Here is a 20,609-nt window from a genome sequence, read left to right as displayed (position 1 = left end):
AATAGAGGAAAGCAACTTCAGCCCCAGGCAGGAAGCCCTCCCCTCCTCAGCTTGCTCCAGGCAGGTGGAAAACAAGCCGGTTCCAGAGAAAGGTGATGGATCACAGGTCCGTGAGTAGACCGTGGGAAAGCTGGACTGGCCGAGTGTATATCTTCTGTTGCAGAAGCTGTTGGAGAAGGACCGGCCCTGCCTGGGTGATTTTCTTAGAGCAAAGTGAGGGCAGAGCTAGATGTGCACAAGGAAGAGAAAGCCAGGCAGGCTTAGTCACTCATTCTCCCCAGGATGGACTCCCTTGGGGCCACTTAGGTTGCAAGGTCTTTGACCGTAGACTGTAGACTGTGTCTTCCCCATAGCTTTTTCTGTCCTGTGTTTACCACCAGCATCTGGAGAGCTTTCTGGAGACCATCAAAGGCTGAAACTCTAGGGACTTGAAAACTCAGGATCTCACCTCTGCCCCTTTTTTGTCTACTTCCAACACTGTAAACACAGCTGGAAGTCCCATACCATCTTTGGGAAATGATCAGAGGGATCTTTTAGTCTCTCTAGAGTTGAACTTCCGGGCTGGAGCACAGCGTAGAGCAGGAGCAGTTGGGATGTTGGCAAACGGGGCCAGGAAAATGGCCGCCTTGATGGAAGGTGTCAGTCATCATTGGTGACTGGATGCAGGTTGTGGTGATACTTTTGATGTAAGACGCAATGGGTCCCAGCTTTCAAAAGTATCTGCAAAACCTGTGCTCTGTTCTTCCAGAGGTCTGATACTCAAATTGGGATTTTGCTCTCTTCTAGTTACATCGGCAGGAAGAGGATGCAGGTGAAGGAGCCGGAGAAAGCGGTGCCCAACGTGGGGAATCTGGTCGAAGCCGACTACTCCTACTGGACGCTGGGCTACGTCATCTCTCTGGAAGGAGCACAGAAGCTGGTTGGAGCTGATCCCTTTGGGAAGATGCTGCCAGTGGACGAGTTCCTGCCAGTCATGTACAACAAGCATCCTGTGTGAGTCTCTCCGCACCGCCTGCCCATCGTGGGCACACCCTACTCATACGTCGTGCTTCTCGGGTTCTCCGTAGTGCGTGGTGTTTTCTAAAGCTGCACTGCTTTCCTAAATGATCTTCCCCTAATCATGACTCAGAAAGGCTGACCAGAGTGACTGTCCCCTTGTACAGATGGGGAAGCCGAGACTTGGCGGTGGGGCTGGGGGGGGTCCTCTGGAATAAACCCAGTGTGTAGTTTACCTGGACATATTGTGCTCAGTCCTCCCCTTGTTTTTGATCTTCTCATTTCCATAAACTCATACACCCGAAGGTGAAGGTGAAGGTCATCTTCCTGAGCACCTTCAAGCATTTAGTTCATTTTTCAGTCCATTGTGTGTACTTGTTGGCCAGACAGGGGTCCCACTCCCTGCAGAGCTCACAGTCTGGCTGGGAATTGAGACTCATGAGCAGTCCTCGTGATGTACAGTGAGACCTGCAGTCACAGCGGTGTGTCTGAGTCTCGGGGAGGCGGGAGGTGGCCCCTGAGCAGGGTGTCCATGGAAGAAGGCGGTCAGGGTGATGCTCAAGGTTGCCTTAACACAGGAGCTTATTCAGACCTAGCGTTGTTTGAAGGATATGGACATGTGTGGTTTACTTGTCAGTCTCCCCACTAACCTGTCAGCCCACTGAGGCAGGAACAGTCTCACATCCCCGTGTCCTGAAAACCTAATCCTAACTTTACCCATAATAGCTTCTCAATCAATGAGTCCTAAATTCATTAGTGGAGCAGGAACCCAGGTTCTAACGTTGGCTCCTCTCAGTTGCCGGGTGATCTCTTTATTAACTGGGCTTCATTTTAGTAGTTAAGAATTTGTGTCCTGCATCTGGCTTATTTTGTCCCTGTCCTTGGTAAAGATGAGGTAAAGTCCTCACCTGCTTTGATACCTCTGACTTTATATCCATGTCCTATCAGGAATATGGAGGTCACCCATCATCCCTGTGACAGACAGGAAGCTAACACCTACACTGTACTAACTGAGCTAGGAGCCAAGCAGATGTCACCTCGCATAATCCGCATGGGGGAGGGGGGAGTGAGTCATCCTCTCCTTCACACCCACAGGATGCTAGGATGCAAAGCCAAGTTGGCGTGCCTCCAAGCCTAACTGTGTGACTTATCCCACCACTGCTGTTCAGATCTCAACTAATTTATTAATCCAAGAATAGGGCATTTTCTGCAAAGTGATCACCATCTCTCAGGATGGTCCGACAGAGCTTAATTCTTAGCTTTTAGAGTGAGACCTGAAATTCATCTTTTAGAGGAATCCAACCAAATACAACAGAAATAACCTTTCTTTTTGCGTGTTTGTTTAGATCATTTGAAAACTTTTAAAGAAACTTCTATTGTGTTTGTAGACTAAACGTTTCCCCAAAGGGCACAACTTGAAAAATCATCAGAGATGTCCATGACAATGTAAGAGATGACCAGCACAGCCTCTCTGCTCTTCCCGCCCCAGCACCATTTGCTAAATGTCATAGCCCCTCACTCACGCACGCATACTCCTCTTGTTTGCAGAGCTGAGTACAAGGAGTATTACGAACCCAGGGACCTGAAGGCCTTCTCCGCGGAACCTTTGCTCATCTACCCCACGCACTACACGGGCCAGCCGGGGTATCTGAGTGACACAGAGACCTCGACCATCTGGGACAATGAGACAGTAGCCACCGACTGGGACAGGACCCATTCCTGGAAGTCCCGGAAGCAAGGTCACATCCACCGCAACGCCAAGAACACAGAGGCCTTGCCGTCGCCAACCTCCCTGGACACGGTGCCTTCGAGGGATGAGCTATGAAGTCTCCATGGGGGATTCCCCACCCTCGATTTTTCCAATGGGCTGTTCATCTGTTTGCTCCAGTGTCTTTTAGTGGTCACAGTCCTCTAACCAAAGTGGTCTACTGTGATTGAGCAAAATGAATATATTCTTGACAGGGGAGGATAAGAGGGAAACTTAACCCAAATTTCCTAAGATGGCTAGAAGATAGGCTTTAAGGCAACCATCGAGATAAACCTCAACCCAGATACCTAGCCCTTCGGTCTTTATCGGTATGATACTGCTTCCTACATTAAGGATGAACAATATGGCCCAGAGACTCATCCCTGAGAAAGGTAATCAAGTCAACAAATGGGCAGGCAAGGCAGCTGAGCCAACTAGACCACATCCATTGGTCTCATGGGCCCATTTCATATCATAGGTGTGACCTTGAAACCTTGTATATGTAACATGTTTGCAAAGGAGGGGGATCAAATTGTTTAAAAGCAAATTAATTGGGCGTTGGTTTAAAGGAATTCTCTCATGAGCCAACATGAGCTGTTCATCTCAGTCTTCGTTATCCAATAGGGATGGGTATTTCGGTCTCTCTGAGACTTGGCCTTTGACTATCATGGCGACTGAAGCTCTCCTAGAGAGGCGTCAAGTTTGCCATGTGGGTAGAGTTTAGTAGACATTTGAAGGTTTGTGTAGATCTCTGAGGAAAACAAGAACTCAGACTTTGGCCTTCTATTGTGGTCACTTGAATTAGGATGCTCTATTTATGAAGATAAATTTAATATATAAGGGTTCAGACTGGGGTCTCGCTGGTGTCTTCTGTCCCAGGGCACCCTGTGCTGCCATGGCACGTCACCCTCGCCTCTCCACGCCTGAGCCTGGGAAGGAATTGTGAGTGTGACTTTTATGAGTCACTGTTAAGAGGCAAAGCACATTTTTAGGCCAGCAACTGTCCTTGCCTGAGTTTTTCATTCTATTTTGAATTATTTATTCTACAAAACGTGGGGGAGAGGCCTGTAAGATAAGGCAGAGAAACAGATTTTTCAAGCTTTCACTGCGCCCCAGGAAACAGCGAGTCTGCGATCTGGTTCTCCCGCATTTCCCAGCCTGGCTCTTCAGGGAGGCCTGTGGAGTGGGAGAGTCTCACCATCTGGAAACAAATGCTTTTGCATTTCAGATGACAGACCTTGGTCAGAAACAGTGGACTGCTCCACTGATTTAGGCCAACGACCAGGGAAACTCTCGGAATCGGCCTCCCGGGCAGATCGATGTCCTTCCCGCTTTCCTCATAGAGTGATTTTCTGGAAAGTGCAGTGTTGGGCTACATGTCCTTTCCTCAGATATCTCACGATGGTTTGCCTCAGGTTTGTGTTCGCCCTTCTGCAAGCAGTAAGACTTTGCCTCCAGAAATAGCTTCCCCACACACTCCTCCCTGAGCTTCAGGCTTTGGAGCAGAGTCCACAGGCAGGGTTGCCGTGTGAACTTGGCTTAGCGCTCCCCGGTGAGGGCCCCGGGGCTGCGGGATGACAAGGCAGCTCACCTTCCACGGAACACCAGCCTTAGCCCTCGTTCTTGACTTATTGTCGATACTAGTCCGCTTTGACTAGTAAGCAAGGAGGCTGAGGAAGGGGATCTTAGTCGGCCTCAGTCTTTATGCTTAGGCGTACCTGTCAGAGCCTGACACTTTTTTTTTTCCCTAGAAAAACAGAAGGAACATCTGGGGAGCTAGTGAAAAATACTTAGGTGATCTCTAAGGTTTCCTGGGTTATTTTATATTTTGTTTGCGTATCTGCGTGCGTGCCAGTGTGCCTGACTTTCACGATATATTTTTTTTTAAGAGGGTGGGAGGTGGTTGGGAGATTGGGAGTGGAGAAAGATTGCGTTGACTTTTGTGTGGTTTTGTTTAATGGAGAACATTCCTTTTTTCCTTTTGCTGTCAGCTGGTCTGATGGGGTTATGAATTCTTGTTCTTAAAAGATATTGGTCTTAAAATTCTGGAATTTTAGATTAGGACTGTCTACTGTGAACCAAGTTCTGGCTTTGTTAGCCCAGCCTTTGCTTCCGCCTGCTCGGGTCTGGGATCCCAAGCAGTGCTCTTTTGTTGTGAACACTGTGCTCCGCACACCGCGTTTGTTTTTAAGAAGTCGTCTCTCCCACAATCCCGGGGCTCCTTGACCTCGCTATTCTTCCTGCCTCCCCTCTGGTCTTCAGTCATTAGACTTTGGCAGCGTCAGAAGCCTTTGCCTTGGCCATGGCACCTGCTCTTTGTCTCTGGAAGATAACCCCGGTCTGAAATCCCGATCTGGACCCCCCTCTGGATCTAGGGATCCAAGGTGGAATCTTCTGGACAATGAGGATGTCAGCGGTGCTGGTGCTACTGAGTGTGGACTGAGCACCTACGATCTGCAGAGGACACACTGCGTGGGTCCTGCTTTGGGCTCCCTGGGGCCTCCTGCAGGAGCTCCGGGGCACGGGAAAGAGCCAGCATCCCAGCATCCTACAGTCTGTCACGCTGTGTCATTGCGGGGAGGGGAAATGATAAACTACTTGCCTTCTAGAGATCTTGGTGAAAAATTAAAAAAAAAAAATAGCTCATCACTGTGATTGTTCACTGGTTCTGCCGACACCCGCCGATGGCCATCGCTGGTGGACCTTTCCAGTGAGCTCTGGACCAAGGATGTCGGAGGCCAGAGATGACCATCAGGCCTGCTCACCCCCATGGCAGACAAGAAAAGGTGGTCACTGACCTTCCTGTCCATGGGAGTTGTTTTAGGCTGCTGGGTAGAGGTGGATAAGCAGAAAAATTTTCTAGGCTAATGAAAGATAGGAGTCCCCAGTGGGAAGGTGGGGCGGGAGGGCCTGTCTTATAGTTTTGTGCTATAAGTCAGTCTAACCATTCATCAAAAGATACTGGCTTGTCTAAGGCCAAAGAACTTGATCCTGGGGCAAAAAAAAATTTTTTTTTCACATGTGTTCTAGGCACTGTAAAGGTGTGGGGTAGGGAAGGGGCCTGCTGGGGAGGGATGGGGGATTGGAGGTTCTGAGAAGTCAGGGATGTGTTGGGGCAGGTGACAGGAAGCAAGATGGAGACCTGATCATGATGGCAAGTCCCTTACCCGCCCTCCCTGGGTTATCATCTGTCTTGAGTACAGAGGCCATTGTTTCTGGGGGATTCTAGGTTTGGTTTCTTTCCTAAAGATAATGCAGATGTTTCTAGGAAAATGTTGGCGCCAAAACAAGAGAAGTTCCCATTCAGCTACAAACTTGGGTCTTTTCCCTTATGGTGAAATAAAGTGTAAGGTAAAGGTGAGTCTTCCCAAGAGGCTCCTACAGTGTGAGACATCCTCCCCAAGTAAACAAAGTGGTAGAGAAAAGATCCAGAAGTGATATCCATGGATGGAGTGCCTAGGTGGCTCAGTCGGTTGAGCATCTAACTCTTGATCTCAGCTCAGGTGTTGATCTCAGGGTTGTGAGTTTGAGCCCCAGGTTGGGTGCTGTGCTGAGCATGTAGCCTTCTTTAAAAAAAAAAAAAAGTGATATCCACGATTGACAAGAAATCAGTTCACTGAGGAGTTAACTAATGAGAAAGGGAAAGTCAAAATGAGGCTGGTCATTCGATAAGAAAATAGCGTGTCATGGGTGATGGGAAACAATAGGCTGCCCTAGAGATTATCGTTATGCCCATGTTTTATGTTTTGGGGTGAGGTTTGTTATTTTAGAGAGAACCTTCCCTCCCAGGATGGTCTGATTAAATGTGACAGAGGGAGGAGGGCCAGGAGAGGGCACTGGCATGTGAGGGGGTCTGTCTGTGGACAGGCTGATGGCGGCCTCGAGTTGACACAGGGCCGTGAGACAAGGTTGAAGAGTCTGATGCATGGTGGCCAGGAAGTCCTCGCTGGCTGGTTGGAAAAGAGAGAAGTGATGATGGTGGGTGCAGTGCCCTGCGTCCTAGTAGCTGACAGAGAAAATGGTGCCCCCTCTTCTTAGGAGCGCAGAGTAAGAGGGTGTGGCTTGAATCATAGTGTAGAGTTTAGGTGAACTTTCAGGAAGAATGTATTGACAGAATTAGTCAACACTAAATGGGATTCCAAGGCAGGTGACTCCATTAACATGTGTGGCTGGGCAGGAGAATGGCTTCTTTCTGCTCTGTGTATTTACCTAAAATGGCCTGGAATTTTCCTTCCACCCATAAATCTATTAATTCTTGTGATGATCTTTGCTCAGGTCCGTTGGGCGACACCAGCTGAGCTGCACTGGCCCAAGGCCATCCTCCTATCTGCCCATGAAAAGGATGGAAACAATGAAGAATCATCTCTGAGCATTGGTTTTGTCCTGATTTTTAATTTGCTGGGTTTCTTTTTATGTCCCTCCCTGTATTTTTTTTTTTTTTTTTCAGTTTGGCTGCCTCTGGAATGGGCGTTTTTCATAAAATCTCATGTTGGAGCAATTCTGGGGCCCAGCTTTGCAGCCCCCCTGGCCTAGAGGGGGTTCCTCTGCTGTTTCCCTTTCTAGGGGAGGCTGGGCAGACATGTGGGCTCTTGTTCCCGAGGGGAATTAATCTTCAGAGTACAGTGGATGGTGTGCTCTCTCTGGTCTTCAGAGAAGCTTAGAAGATAATCGACAACATAGCGTCCTCTCCCACAACACAGCTGACAGTTTAGAGAAGACCCCCAGTCCCAGCCCCAGCAGGAGTTGGGATGTCTGAGTGCTGACTGTATCATCTGCGGGGTCTTAGCTGCTTTGGAAACCACCTGCCCTGTGAAGACTTGAAGGAGCTGTGATTGTTCAGACTGGGCCCAGGGAGGAAGCCGTACACGAGGGGAGTGGTGAGGGGGGGCAGGGAATTTGAGGGGAGAGAGTAGTGGTGGCTTCCAGGCCATGGCGCACTCAGCCTGGGAGAAAATTGCAAGGACAGGGGAGCAAGAGACAAGTTCAGGCCCCACAGCAGAGAAAGTGAGGCTGGTGCGTCTGCCAGGAGAAGGAAGGAGGGACCCAGAGGGAAAAAGCATGCAGGGGAGGTGTAGAGTAGACAGGACAGCGCAGGGTGCTCACAGCGGCCCAGGTGTTGCTGAGCTGAAGGGCTTGTAGAGGAACCAGAGGAAGGGGCTGGACGCCTGTCCTCCCTGCGATGGATTCCCATCCCCCCACCCCGCCACCCCATGCCTGTGGAAAAGCAGCGCCTCCTTGTGCATCGAAATCGTCCCTACCCACGCCCATGGGCACAAAGAACCCCTTCCCCAGGGAGAGCACAGGGCCCATGTGAGCACAGACGAAGGAGGACATAGGAGCAGGGTGTGGGGTCTTCCTGTAAGAAAACTGTCCCCCAACTGCAGAAGGAATCCAATGGAGGCCCTCACGAGAGCCCCCACCCACTGTGTGGTGGCTGAGCTTTCCCGAGAGGGACCCCCAGCTCAGACAGCGCGGCTTCTCACCAACAGGTCACTCCCATGGCAGCACGCAGCCGCCAAGAGGCCACCATCATGGCGACCAGGCCCACCCGCCTCTGTGAGCTCCCAGGCCTAGGCTGTGGACAGGCCTCGGGGCCCTGTCTCCCCAGAGAGGCCGCAGGTGAGGCTTTCCAGGGTGCCTTCACACTCCCCACATCCCACCTCTGGGGCTGTGTGGATCTGTACTGTGGGGCAGCTCACCCCTGGGGTGGGGGGTTGAAGGGAAGGGAAGACCTTAGGCCAGAAGTTTCCTGGGAATAGCAGCAGCCAACTCTTGGAGTATGTGACAAAGTGAAAAGTGCTTTCTCGACCTGGGTGGTACGATTTAATCTATGTGAACCTCAAGCCTTTATTACCAATCCCTACTTTTCAGATGAGACAATAGCTAAATTAAGTGACGTACATAAGGTAGTGAGTGGCCTGGGACCCACTCTCTCCAGCTCCATGCAAAGCCAGCAGTGCACAGTCTGTCCTGTTCCTTTTCTCAATAACATCTCACGTTTCCGTCTGTTTCTCTCTCTCACACCGAGTCCGGTACACAATGGAACTGGCAGCACCAACCCCACACCTATGACATCTCATATACCGACCATCAGCTGACCAAACCTGGTTCCTTGATGACACTTTGCTGGAGGCGTGGGTGTCAGATATTGTATACACCAGGATCACAAATACATGTCTGGGGCGAACGAACGGTCTCACTTGGAATGCTTTTCCCATTCTGAAAATGGGGTCTTGATTTTCTTTTTTAATGGCTGCCGCAAGCCAAAAAACTTTATTCACTTTCTAAAAAAATTTTATTTATTGGTGCTCTTTGTGTGAGAAATTGGAACTATATCACAAACTGATGCTTTGGGCTTAAACAATGGTGGGAATAGAAATGATGGCTTCTGAGAAGCCGGAGATGAAGTACTTGGGGGCTGGTAACTGGGTTACCGAGAGGGGGAGCCAGGTTCGGAGCTCCTGGATGGCAGCCAAGCCCCGGCCACTCCCACTTCCCATTGAGCTCCTCACCGATTCCGTGCTTTTTGCAGGAGACTCCGTACCCGTTTTGCGGGGGGGGGGGGGGGGGGGGGGGGGGGGGGGGGGGCGGGCGGGGGCCAAGTTCATGGATCAGAAATGGATTCCAATAGTAGCTGGGGATCTAATGTAATCCTAACCCTTTTGGCTTTGCTTCTTCATCTGCGAGGCGGGATAAGGCTCACAAAAATAGGTAGCAGTGCTCTGAGCAGCGGCAGGACGTTCCTTGGGGTCTTTAAAGAAACAACTAGATGCCCATCGATCCAAGACAGCTCGTGTGAATTCCCATCACCGGAAGGCTGGGGATGGAGCCAACAGACTCCAGGCATTCTCTTCCCGTACAGGAGGCTGTGGAGGAGTATCTGTCAGGAGAGCCTTCTGGATTTGGTGCCCAGTGTGGCAAGCACACAGTGGGGTTCTGATGATTTAGATCACTGCCCCTCACCTTGGGCCACTGACTGGACATCTCTGGAACTTGGCCCCTATTATCTGTAATCTGAGGGGACTGACTGCATTTGGAATATGGCTTTCAACTCTTTTTTTTAAATTAAAGATTTATTTATTTATTTATTTATTTGACAGACAGAGATCACAAGTAGTCAGAGAGGCAGACAGAGAGAGAGAGGGGAGGAAGCAGGCTCCCTGCTGAGCAGAGAGCCCGATGTGGGGCTTGATCCCAGGACCCTGAGATCACCACCTGAGCCAAAGGCAAAGGCTTTAACCCACTGAGCCACCCAGGCACCCCTGGCTTTCAACTCTTAAGGAAATGTTAAATTCACCGTATTCCTCAAACTGTTAAATAAGTGAATTCCTTCCCCAGTGTTCTGGGTAGGGGTCCTGAGAGACCACACCAAAATCCTGGATTTCAAAATTTGAGTCTGTAAGAATTAAATCTATCTCATGGTTTATGTGTAAACTCTTTCAGTTTTCTAGATTTTTCTTGTAACTTGACATACAACCACATCCATAAAGTGACTCCTAGTTTAGGCAAAGTAGGGAACCACAATTAGAAGCATGTAAACTGGTGGTCACTGCAGCGAAAAAGCTAAACAGAAATTTTGTTAAGTCTAATTCTGGACAAAATTAAATGACTCTTTCTGGTATTTTCTCCCTTGAGCACCTCTCTTTCGTGAACCCTTCCTTTGCTCTATTCAGCCCCATCTCAAGTCCTCATTGCCGTGTTCCAAACACAAATGGAAAAGAAGGACAGATCCGTGCACCCTACTAATGCTTTGTGGCAGAGATAGTTAATGCCCTCCACTACTCCAGACGTTCTCCCACATCCCCCACCCCATGCCCCTGCACTTAGATCAGGGCCACAGACTGGCCAGTGGACTGTGCACAGAAGTGGCACCGTGACCTTGGTCTGGGGCAGTTAGAACAGTGGGAGTTCCCTCCACCACCATCACTGTCACTTGAAGGAAAGCCCGAGATGGAAGGGTGGCAAGATGGACACTGCCTGGGTCCTGGAGCCACTGTGAGGACAGAGTCCCTCAGGAGAGCTGCCTGATTTGCATTATACCACAACGTGACGAAATACAAAACTGTCTTAAGTTACTGAGGTTTCATGGTTTCTTACCTCAGCTCTACCAAACCTAGCCAAACCCATCCTCCCTTCCAGAAGTCTTTTGCTCTCAGAGAGATTTTAGAGGAAACAGGAATGCAAAACACGACGGAAATACCTTCTCATTGTGGAACTGGGGGTACCTGCTGTAACCAGGGCCACCGCAGCAGCACCTGTAGAACAAGACGATGGGTACCAGGGAACCTTCTTGATACCATGGTTATCAGGGATGGAACAGTACTGCCTACCTCCTCATGGTCTTGTGCTGCGTGAGGGATTTGAAAAGGCTCCAAAGAGGGACATTTTAAGACACTATTTCTTTGGGCAGAAAGTAACCAATCCCAGTTTCTAGAAAGAGGCAAAACAAGGGGACCAGTTTTCTAGAATGATCTTGAAAAGATAGTCACCTAGTACCAGAGATAGAAATCCCTTTTCTTTTTCCTGTCCCACCCCACATTATCAGTGATTAAAACACCCAGCTGGCTCTCTCCAAAAGCCTACAAGGGTCCAGAAAATTAGATGATTTGGCTCCATATAAGAATTCAGAGGGAAGTAATTTTGCAAACTTTTTGGAAATATGATGAAATGACAATCATGTGCTTCTCTTGAGGAAAGCTGGCCCGATTCTGATGGTCTTTTGGGAAAGCCTTCCGTCCCCCTCTCATAGAGGCCCTCCCAGCTTCTACAGCACCATGGGTGGTTTCAGGAATTACACAGATGGTAGCAACTGCAGACCAGGGAAGAGGCTGTTGGAAAGGAGGCAAAGGACTACCTTGGATCCTAAGTTCAGGTTTTTCTTTTAGTGTCCTCTACCACGTGACTCCTAAGAACAGCAATCTGGCAAGGCAGCATCGCAGACTGCAGTTTCCTAAGGATGTTCCTCTCTCCCTCGAATGCTCGTGACATCCGCAGTGGAGAGGATCCCATCCTAACTCTGCCACTGGCTTCCCCTCTGCTCCCTCCAGCCGAGCCCGAGTGGGCTTCCGACAAGCTTACGGACACACCTGGATCCCAGAACCACCTGATGAATAGTCCAGATACGATCCCTGGGGGTCCGGCGGCCCAGGCCAACCAAGTCCCAAACCAGTTTATTAGTTTAACCAAAAGGTAAACAGATGACGGCGATGCAGAAAGACGAGCATGCGAGCGAGCAGCTAAAAGCATTACCCGGCTGTCCACCAGGAAACAAATTTAACACATTGAAAGTGGCATTAAATAAATGAGGCTATGTTTTATCTACTTTATCTACTTGGAATTTCCATTGTCTTTAAAAAAGGAAAAAAAAATATATATATATATATTTTTTTTAACATTGCAGTATATAAATCTAGACTCTACATATACAGTGCGATACCGAGGGCGAGCACACGGGCGCAACACGTAGCTCTTTGCAGCCACATCCTAAACCAGGCCACGGTCCTAATATTTTGCGACCTGCAAACCAAGCAATCAGGCTGAGGCTACGTTTACTTCAAAATCTCCACGATGTCTAGCACCCTGGCGATCTCTCCTCCAAGCACAGAAGCACAAATCGGACGAGCCTTGCAAACCGAAGAAAGTGCTTTTCGACCAGTTGAAACCCGGTCGGTCTTCCAATGCATGGTCTAAGCTGCTAGAAAGACCAAAAGGAAATGTGAGGCCTTCCTGGCTCCTTCTTTGGTCCACCGCCACACGTCTCTAAACTTCCCTGCTGTTTCTTGCAGATTTCATATGGCTATTTACATGACAGAAATCTCACATAACCTTTGGGAGCTGTCTTAACAGGATCAGGAAAAAGAAAAAAAAAAAAAAGCTTCATTTACAATCTATACTTCGTATCTGGGTTGGTTCTCTTTATTTTTGGAATAAAAATGGGTATTTTGAGATTTTTTTTCTTAAAAAGGACATTCTGAAAGTGCTTCTTACACATGTCGATATCCCACATTATGGCTTTTTAGGTCAAACCCCAGCACAGCTCAAATTTGTAAGGGAGAGGGTGATGGTGTTCCTAGAGACAAAAATGTCATTTAACAGTAACACTGTGATGGCAACTGTGGGGACCTGAAAAAAAAAATGTTTATTGATTCCATCTGAAAGAAATGTACCTCATTAGAAATGATCTCGATGATATACGTAGGCCCGTTTCTTTCCCTGGGACCAGGCACAGTAATGCTATAAAGGTTAGTGGGTAAAACAGGACGCTGCTATGAGTGGGGAACATCTTCTGAGGGGCGGCTGACAGAGCACTCGCTGTTCAGAAAGCTTCACAGGCTCAAGATGATCCGACAGAGTCCATCGCAGTAGGAATTTCTACACCTGAGGAACACATTGTACGTCACAGCGAGGTACGACGATCCAGATGGCGAGACACTCCAGACGTACAGTTCTACATGCAGAAGGCGGCGATCAGAAATGGCAACGAAGTAGTGGCATTCTGAGACGGGTAAGAGTCCAAACGAGTCACCGTTCTTTTGTGCTTTCTCTTCTGGCTGAGATTGTACCAAAGAGCATGGCTGTTTGTGCAGTCAGGACTGCGATCTGTTTGTCGGGGTCGGAGAGGGGGCAGAACACAATGCCAGAAATCAAAACGGGTTTATGTTGACTCCAGAGGTGTAATGATGGCAGAACTGGCGGGTCAGATGGGCCTCCTTGTCGCCCTCTGCCCCCTGGCAGGCAGAGGTCGAAAGCCACTGGCTTATCCAAACCCTTTCTGAAGTGGCCTTTCATTCAGCCGTGGCCGTCCCAGCCTCCGCAGCTCCGATGTTCTGGTGGCACTTGTTGGAAAAGGGAATTTTTCTCCCTTGATAAAAACGGTTTGGACTTCTTATAATACTGGCACAAAGGACACTCTGTATTCCTAGGATTGATTCTATTTAGTTGGAAGGTATGAGACTCGGTTTTCAGTTCTTTCTATTTCCCTGTAAAAAGTGACCTTGACATCCCAGGCCATTGTGCAAATTCGTTCTTCCATAGTCCAGAATATCCCATAAGTCCCTCATATATTTATATATATATACACATACATCCCTAATATGTGTACATATATATATTTATAAAAGTGGGTAATTTTGCATTTCAGTCTCAAATAGGTCAAAGAGAATCAGTGAAACATTCATCCATTTCATTGTCAAACTCATCTCCAATTTCCCCACAGTGCCTATCCTAGTGCCTTGCACACCAGAGGTACTCAATAAGTATCTGCTGCCTTCACCACGATGCTCTAACACTGGGTGGTCATTGCGATCACCACGGCCTGTTCTCAGCCCCACTCCGCATTTGGCCGGCAAGGGGGCCCCGGCCCCTCCCTTCAGAGGGTGACTTTGCTGTGCCTGTTGCTCCAGCAGCCCCGTTTAGCTGTCCTGGGCAATGTCAAGCTGGTCCGGCTACGCAATTTCACTTGTTCTTCCATGGGGTTCTTTTTGCGTAAAATGAAGTCAAAGTTCACTTGGCTGTTCATGGCATAAAAGACGTTGGCTGAGTCCGGGATCACGAGTTCTGAAAGAGATCAGGAGGAGAAGACAGTCAGCTGGTGTAGGTCAGCCCAGCAATGCCACAGGCAGGGACTATGGCCCTGTGTCCCTGGGCTGTGGATGGAACCAGGCAATGACTACCATCCCCCAAATTGGCTTGCTTGACTCCTCAATCCCAATTTTAAAAAATGAAGTACAAATATGATCTTAGAAATCTGGTCCATGAACTAGATGATCAACTGCAGACTATTTTAGCTAGAATAAAGTACAGTAGAAAACAAAGGCCAACTGACATGGAATGACACTCCCAGGACTGCAGCCAGTCAGCGTCAGAGCTGGGACGCCAACCTGGGCGTCCTTCCTCCCATGGTCGATTTCCTACTCTAGCATGCAGCCTTTCTCAGACACTGAGAGAATCTAACGACATGGGGGAGAAAAGAAAAATCTACAGGTTTTTCCAGAACTCTCGATACTTGGACTTTTTGAAGTAGTCCCAAGTCAAACCAGTTTAATATATAGCATCCAAATAAGACAGTGTGTATCTGTTAACATTTAAACTGTATCTACCCCAGTGATTCCCAACCAGACAGCTGCAATTTCTGAACAAGGACAATGCCAAATGTTAGACAAAATCATCAAGCAAAGTTATTTTAATTCATTTTTCATTTTAAAAGAAGGTATATACTATTCAGCACTCAGAGGTAATGGGTATCTAAGAAAACCAAACGGGGAATCAAAGAGGTAAGATGGACAAGTCTACTGGTGGCAGCGGAGTGGGGGAGGCCATCAGTAGACGGGCATCTACTTGTAGATTCAGTGAGGCTGATGTCAACTTCAAACACGGAAATTCTATAGCAGGACTGATGCCATCCGGTTCTAAGTGACTTTGGTACATTTTCACAAATGTTCTACAAAGAATAAATCCCTTAAAGTGTCCCCAGTCTCCTGCCTATCTATTCCTGGGTCAGTAACAATTCACCTCACAGCTATATGTCACTTAGCACACCTCCAAATACTTGTGGGCAACTTATTTCTTGTTATCCTCACAGACACTCTGTGAAGTACGAAGAACTAGGAGGGTACTGCCTCCTTTTCACTAAGGACCATAGCCCGAGGTCAGGCAGCCCACCTAAGCCCACCCAAGTAGTGAAGAAACCTGGGCCCAGACTACACCTCAGGGCTCCTGGTTCTTCAGACTCATCGGCCTCACCTTAGCGTTGTTTTGTGGGCAGTACGGTCAAACTCAAGAGACTACATTGTAGGCTTCGAATTTTACATGTAATGACAATAAAAGATATAACTGACATAGGTTTGCCCCTCAACTGAGGGCTCAGCTGAACGAATGAGAAACCCCTAAGAGGTAACTGAAAAATAATTTCCTCAGAGGCTAGAGCTTTTCATCTCTAGGAAAAGGTACAGCCACTGTTCTCTGGGGCTAAGACACAGCCCTGGGTGATCTGTTGGCAAAATGGAGTGTGAAGAGCTGCTCCCGTCTCATACCCCCAACTTGCGTAATTCTTGTCATGACGGGGGCGCTTCTTGTTGGTGAACAGCCCTACATTCAGATGCTTGAATCGGTTAGTGCTGGGTCTGTCAGCAGATGGGGTTGGCCTCAGTCAACAACTGCACTTGGAAAGAGACTTAGTGTGACTGAATTTTATGAGGTGACAGGATCCAGAGGAGTCACCTACCAGCCTGTCTCCTCCTCTCAACAAATACAATCCCAATTCAAACCAGCAAAAAGTAGATACATTTTGGGTATTTTCCCAGCATTTTCATAAAAGGAATTTCTGTGAACAGTGGGTTTCTAGGCATCCTGAAGTATGATTACCAGTTCTTTGCCTCAGGAAAGTGAGGTAAAGAGTCTTCAGATTCTAGGAGCACCTGGCTGGATCAGTTGGGGAAGCGTCTGCCTTCAGCTCAGGTCATGATCTCAGGTCCTGGGGTTGATCCCCATGTGGGGCTCCCAGCTCAACAGGGAGTCTGCTCTCCCTCTGCCTCTCTCTCTTTCCCTCAAATAAGTGAATAAAATCTTTGAAAAAAAAAATCTTCAGATTCTGGAGTTAGAAGCTTTGGCTACTTGAAGGTCCATCATGAATAAAGATAAACTGGAAGATAAACCTAGAAGCCTCTCACACATAAGTCATTGAAAAAAATGAGAAATTATTACAAGGACCTCTACATTTCAGATGCATGTACAACTTAGACTTACATTTTTGGGTAGAGGAGGTGTGTGACCATCTGCAAAGACCCAACAGGACCCAATTCTCCTCCCACCTCCAGACAAAGGGAGAGACCTCTTCCTAGAAGAAGGCTTGATACACAGTTTACAGAGAATGGGCAGGAGGGTGATCAGAAAAACTGTAGGAAAAACAGGGTTGTGGCGAGGGTAGCTTGAGATGCTTTTCTAGGAGGGAGGTCATGGCATGGGTCCCCCACACAATGCCACTCTTGCACAATTAAAAACCCCTCCTTAGTTCCATTAAAAAAAGAAAACCAAAAAGGGATCCCTGGGTGGCTCAGTGGGTTAAGCCTCTGCCTTCAGCGCAGATCATGATCCCAAGGTCCTGGGATCGAGCCCCACATCAGGCTCCCTGCTCAGCGGGGAGCCTGCTTCTCCCTCTCCCACTGCTCGTGCTCTCTCTCTCTCAAATAAAATCTTAAAACGAAACAAAACAAAACGAAAGCACAGAAACATTGCATTCATTTTTCTGACTCCTAAGACTGGGGTCGCCTGCCACGAGAAGCAGTGCACGCCCACCTTTGTCCTCCGAGATGACCTGCACCAGCTCGTACTCCTCGGCTGGGTCTGAGTCCAGATTGTGCTTCAGCATCGCCCTCTGGATCACCGCAGGGGTCTTGTCCTGGCTTGTCAGCTGGAAAGACAACGGAAGGGTCTCTAGGTATTTCGCTTCATGCTTCCTGGGAGAGTGCTCTCGACCCTCCTCCTCTTGCTGCCCTGTGTCTCCCGCAGGCCCACTGGGATGAGACAGGAGCAGGAGCCAGGACTCCTGGGTTCTAGTCCTGGCTCCACCCTTCGTAGCCAAATGACAAAGCGTCTTCTCTTAGTAAAACAGAACGTGTGCCCCTCTCCCTGTCCTTTTCCACCACAGCGGTTGAGGTTCCAGGGTGGGGGAAAACAGGAGGGTACGGTGAAAAATGCATAGGGTTTTGGTCCTGGGCCGAAATTAGCCTGATGTGTTCGGCACCAGTTATAAGCTGTGGGTTAGAAATGGTCCCAGTTCTGCACGCTGACCATTTCAAAAAGCACAAGGGACTCCTCCGTGAGCCAGCCATGGCGCTCCTAGGTATTTAGCAAGAGAAATGAAAACCTGTGTCTGCAAAAGGACTCCTCCTACAGAAATGTTCACGGCAGATTAGTTCCTAGTAGCCCCAAAGTGGAATCAGCCCAAATCTCCCTTAGCAGAGGAGAACAGGGAAATGGACAAAAACAAACAAACAAAACAAACAATTTCATGTTGCAGGTGTCTATTTTTGGAAAAACGGGCCAAACTCATCTATGGGGTTAGAAAACTAACAACGACAAACCTTAACCTTCATTAAGGCTAAGGGGGGAACTGACTGGAAGGGGCACAGGGAATTTTGAGGGAGGGATGAAATGTGTTCTTTATTTAGATTTGGGGTGGGAGTTACAGATATAATAGAAGAAAATGTTTAAGTTCTGTGTATATAATGCATGTAAATTAGGCTTCAAAATAGGCTCAGGGCAAGGGGAAAATTGATATCATACTTTGAGTGATTTCTTTACATTAGAAAGAATGCATAAGAAAACATGGATCACTGTTACTTACAAATAAAAGCTGTTCTCATCAGGAGGTGAGAGGAAAGACAGAGAAAGGAGGAAAAGGAGGAGGAGAGGAAGAATGTCCTCCAAGAAACTGTCATCGAGAGCCTGCAGAGAGCCTGCAGATGACAGGGCCTAGATGTCTCCCCTGGTCTGGAAAAGCAGCTGTTTATTGTGACTCAGTAAACAACATGCACTACAATGGGGTCCTTGTAAGCAACAAAGACCTTGTTCATTTGTCTATTACCTAAACATCCGGCATATTCATTTCCAAGGGAGAAATAGATGCACACAAAATTCTGGAAGAGGAAATCTGTGTTTTGATAGTCTAAAGAAAATACTCCCACAGCTGGATCAAACGGGACCGGAAGCATAAAGCTAAAGAGAAAGGCCCCCTCTCCAGGGATGTATGTCAGGCTAAGTTAATGTTAATGGTTCAGTTGTTTAATGTTAGGCTGAGTTGTCAACTTTAAACCTACCTAAGGAGAAAACCAGGCTACCCTTATTTTCCTGACCTTAAGCTTCCCCAGGTGTGTCCAATTGAGGTGGGACAGGGCCAAGGGCCTCCCTCGGGTATTTATTACTCGGTCCCATCAAAAGTACTGAGAGCAGGGTTAGATCACAGTATCAAGAGCTCAATAGCGCCGCCTTTGGCTGACAGACGGAACCAGCACCGTCCAGTAGACCCAAGAGAGCCTCATTACTAATTTTAAGTGTCTAGTAACCATATAAAAAAAGCTTTTTAGAAGGGAAATTAATTTTAATATATCTTATTTAATCCAATACATCCAAACTATCATTTCAGCATGTAATCCATACCTAAATTGCCACTGAGAAATTCTTTCTTTCTTTTGTACTAAGTCTTCAAAATGTGTATATTTTACACTCACAGCACATCTCAATTTGGACTATTCCCATTTTCAATGCTCAGCTGCCACACTTGCTGGTGGCTAGTGTATGGATGGCGCAGTATGGAGTGACACTGGAGTGTCACCTTCATGTTCCTTAAATACAGAATGCAAGGAACTCCCTGTGCCTCTTCCCCGAGCTTCGCTTCTAATACCACAGGTGAGTTTGGCCTGTTTTTGAAAGGGCAGACTCCTGCAGCATGTAATTCTCTGTCTGGTTTCTTTAGCTCAACGTGGTGTTTTAGAGACCCATCCCCCGAACTGCACCATGTCAGCTCTTCGCTCTCACGTCAGACACGAGGTAGGACCTGCTTCTCTGCTCAGCGTGTATAAGAGAACCCACGCGAGGAAGCCCCACAGAGAACACAATAATAACACTGATGACACAGCTTCCGGGTGGTTCTCCCATCTCTCTCTCTCACTCCTTGTGTGACCCTGTCCACCCAGTGGTCCGGATGACTACCTCCCAAGATTTGACCCCAGAACCAGCCTGACACCAACAGGGTTTCTGCCCATCTATTAGACAAAGCCAGCTGGATGTCCCACCGGTCCCTCCAATTTCAGCGCCCTCAAACCCTCCTTCTCCGATAGTTCATACCTCACTTGATAGGACCAACAACCACCAAGCTGCCTGGACAGCCTTCAGTTTTCCCTCTTCACCCACCACAGTAACCTGAAGTTGATGACTAAACTAACGGATTCTACGATTCTACCTCATAAAAATCTTTCAAAAATCCATCTCATCTCCAGCCACACCACTGTCATTCAAGTCCTCATCATCTCCCATGGGGACTATGACAGCTACTTCTTATCTCGCTTCCCCACCTCCAATCTACCCCCACACCCTAGGACCACCTCTACAATGTCAATTAATTGATCCCGGTGAGCTAATCTGATCACTAATTAAAAGCCTTCAATGAGATGCTAATTGCCTATAGGACATAAACTCCTTCAGGAAGGCTGCAGGCCCTTTACAATCTGGTCTGACCTCTACTAGAGAATTGGGTACATCTTCAATAATGCTTTATGATCTCCCTTATGATTGTAAGTTTCTCAAAGACAGAGATGCCCCACTCGTCTCCCCATCCACAAAGCCTGGTCCAGTGACTAGCACACAACCAAGGTTCAAGAAATATTTCGCTGTTTTGATGAATGACATAGGAAAGCTTTCCTTTGGAATGTGAGAAAACAGTGAGTACCTCCATATCACTTATGCCATGTTCAGAGCTGAACTTGTAAGCCCTCAGTGACCAACGCCCCCCAAGAAGGCGAGTGATAAATTGAGGGAAGACAGAGAATGAGCCATGGGATTCATTGCCAGTGAGACCCTGCTCTTGAATACATGTCCTACATGTCCTACAAACAAAGGAGTCTCTTCCTGTAAAAACACGCCCAAGGTTATTACCAGGAGAGGCCCTGTGTGCACTCCCAACAATCCTGCCATTAATTCCAAACATTGTGGGAATCATGTCAGAATCACAGTTTTATGAAAAAGCACCAAAAGTCAGTCTCATTTCATTTGTAAACACTGTTCCTCGTGGACTCAAACTGCACTCCAGCTTGATCATTCACCGTACTGAGTTTGATTCCAAAGAACAAAAGGAGAAAAACGGGCCAGCACA

At 47.9% G+C, this 20,609-nt stretch overlaps 2 protein-coding genes across 6 annotated transcripts in view; one reads left to right on the top strand and one right to left on the bottom strand.

Moving 5' to 3' along the window:
- The window catches only part of COLGALT2 (collagen beta(1-O)galactosyltransferase 2), a 102,711-nt gene extending 97,322 nt beyond the window's left edge, over positions 1-5,389 (top strand). Inside the window, exons 11-12 of the mRNA XM_047704128.1 lie at positions 787-993; positions 2,545-5,389. Coding sequence (XP_047560084.1) covers positions 787-993; positions 2,545-2,821 — 484 coding nt within the window. The 3' untranslated portion in view covers positions 2,822-5,389. The remainder of the gene's footprint in view (positions 1-786; positions 994-2,544) is intronic.
- Positions 5,390-11,874: 6,485 nt separating this feature from the next.
- Positions 11,875-20,609, bottom strand: part of RGL1 (ral guanine nucleotide dissociation stimulator like 1) — a 255,851-nt gene continuing 247,116 nt past the window's right edge. For all 5 annotated transcript variants that reach the window (XM_047704124.1, XM_047704126.1, XM_047704123.1 and 2 more), the window contains 2 exons: positions 17,036-17,150; positions 11,875-14,299 (listed from right to left, as the gene is read on the bottom strand). In XM_047704124.1, the coding sequence (XP_047560080.1) occupies positions 14,112-14,299; positions 17,036-17,150 (303 nt within the window). In that variant the 3' untranslated portion in view covers positions 11,875-14,111. The remainder of the gene's footprint in view (positions 14,300-17,035; positions 17,151-20,609) is intronic.

The sequence above is a fragment of the Lutra lutra genome, chromosome 15, assembly GCF_902655055.1.
Source record: "Lutra lutra chromosome 15, mLutLut1.2, whole genome shotgun sequence".
Classification (NCBI taxonomy): domain Eukaryota; kingdom Metazoa; phylum Chordata; class Mammalia; order Carnivora; family Mustelidae; genus Lutra; species Lutra lutra.
Note: the sequence above shows the minus strand (reverse complement) of the source record. Positions and strands in the feature narration are given on the sequence as shown.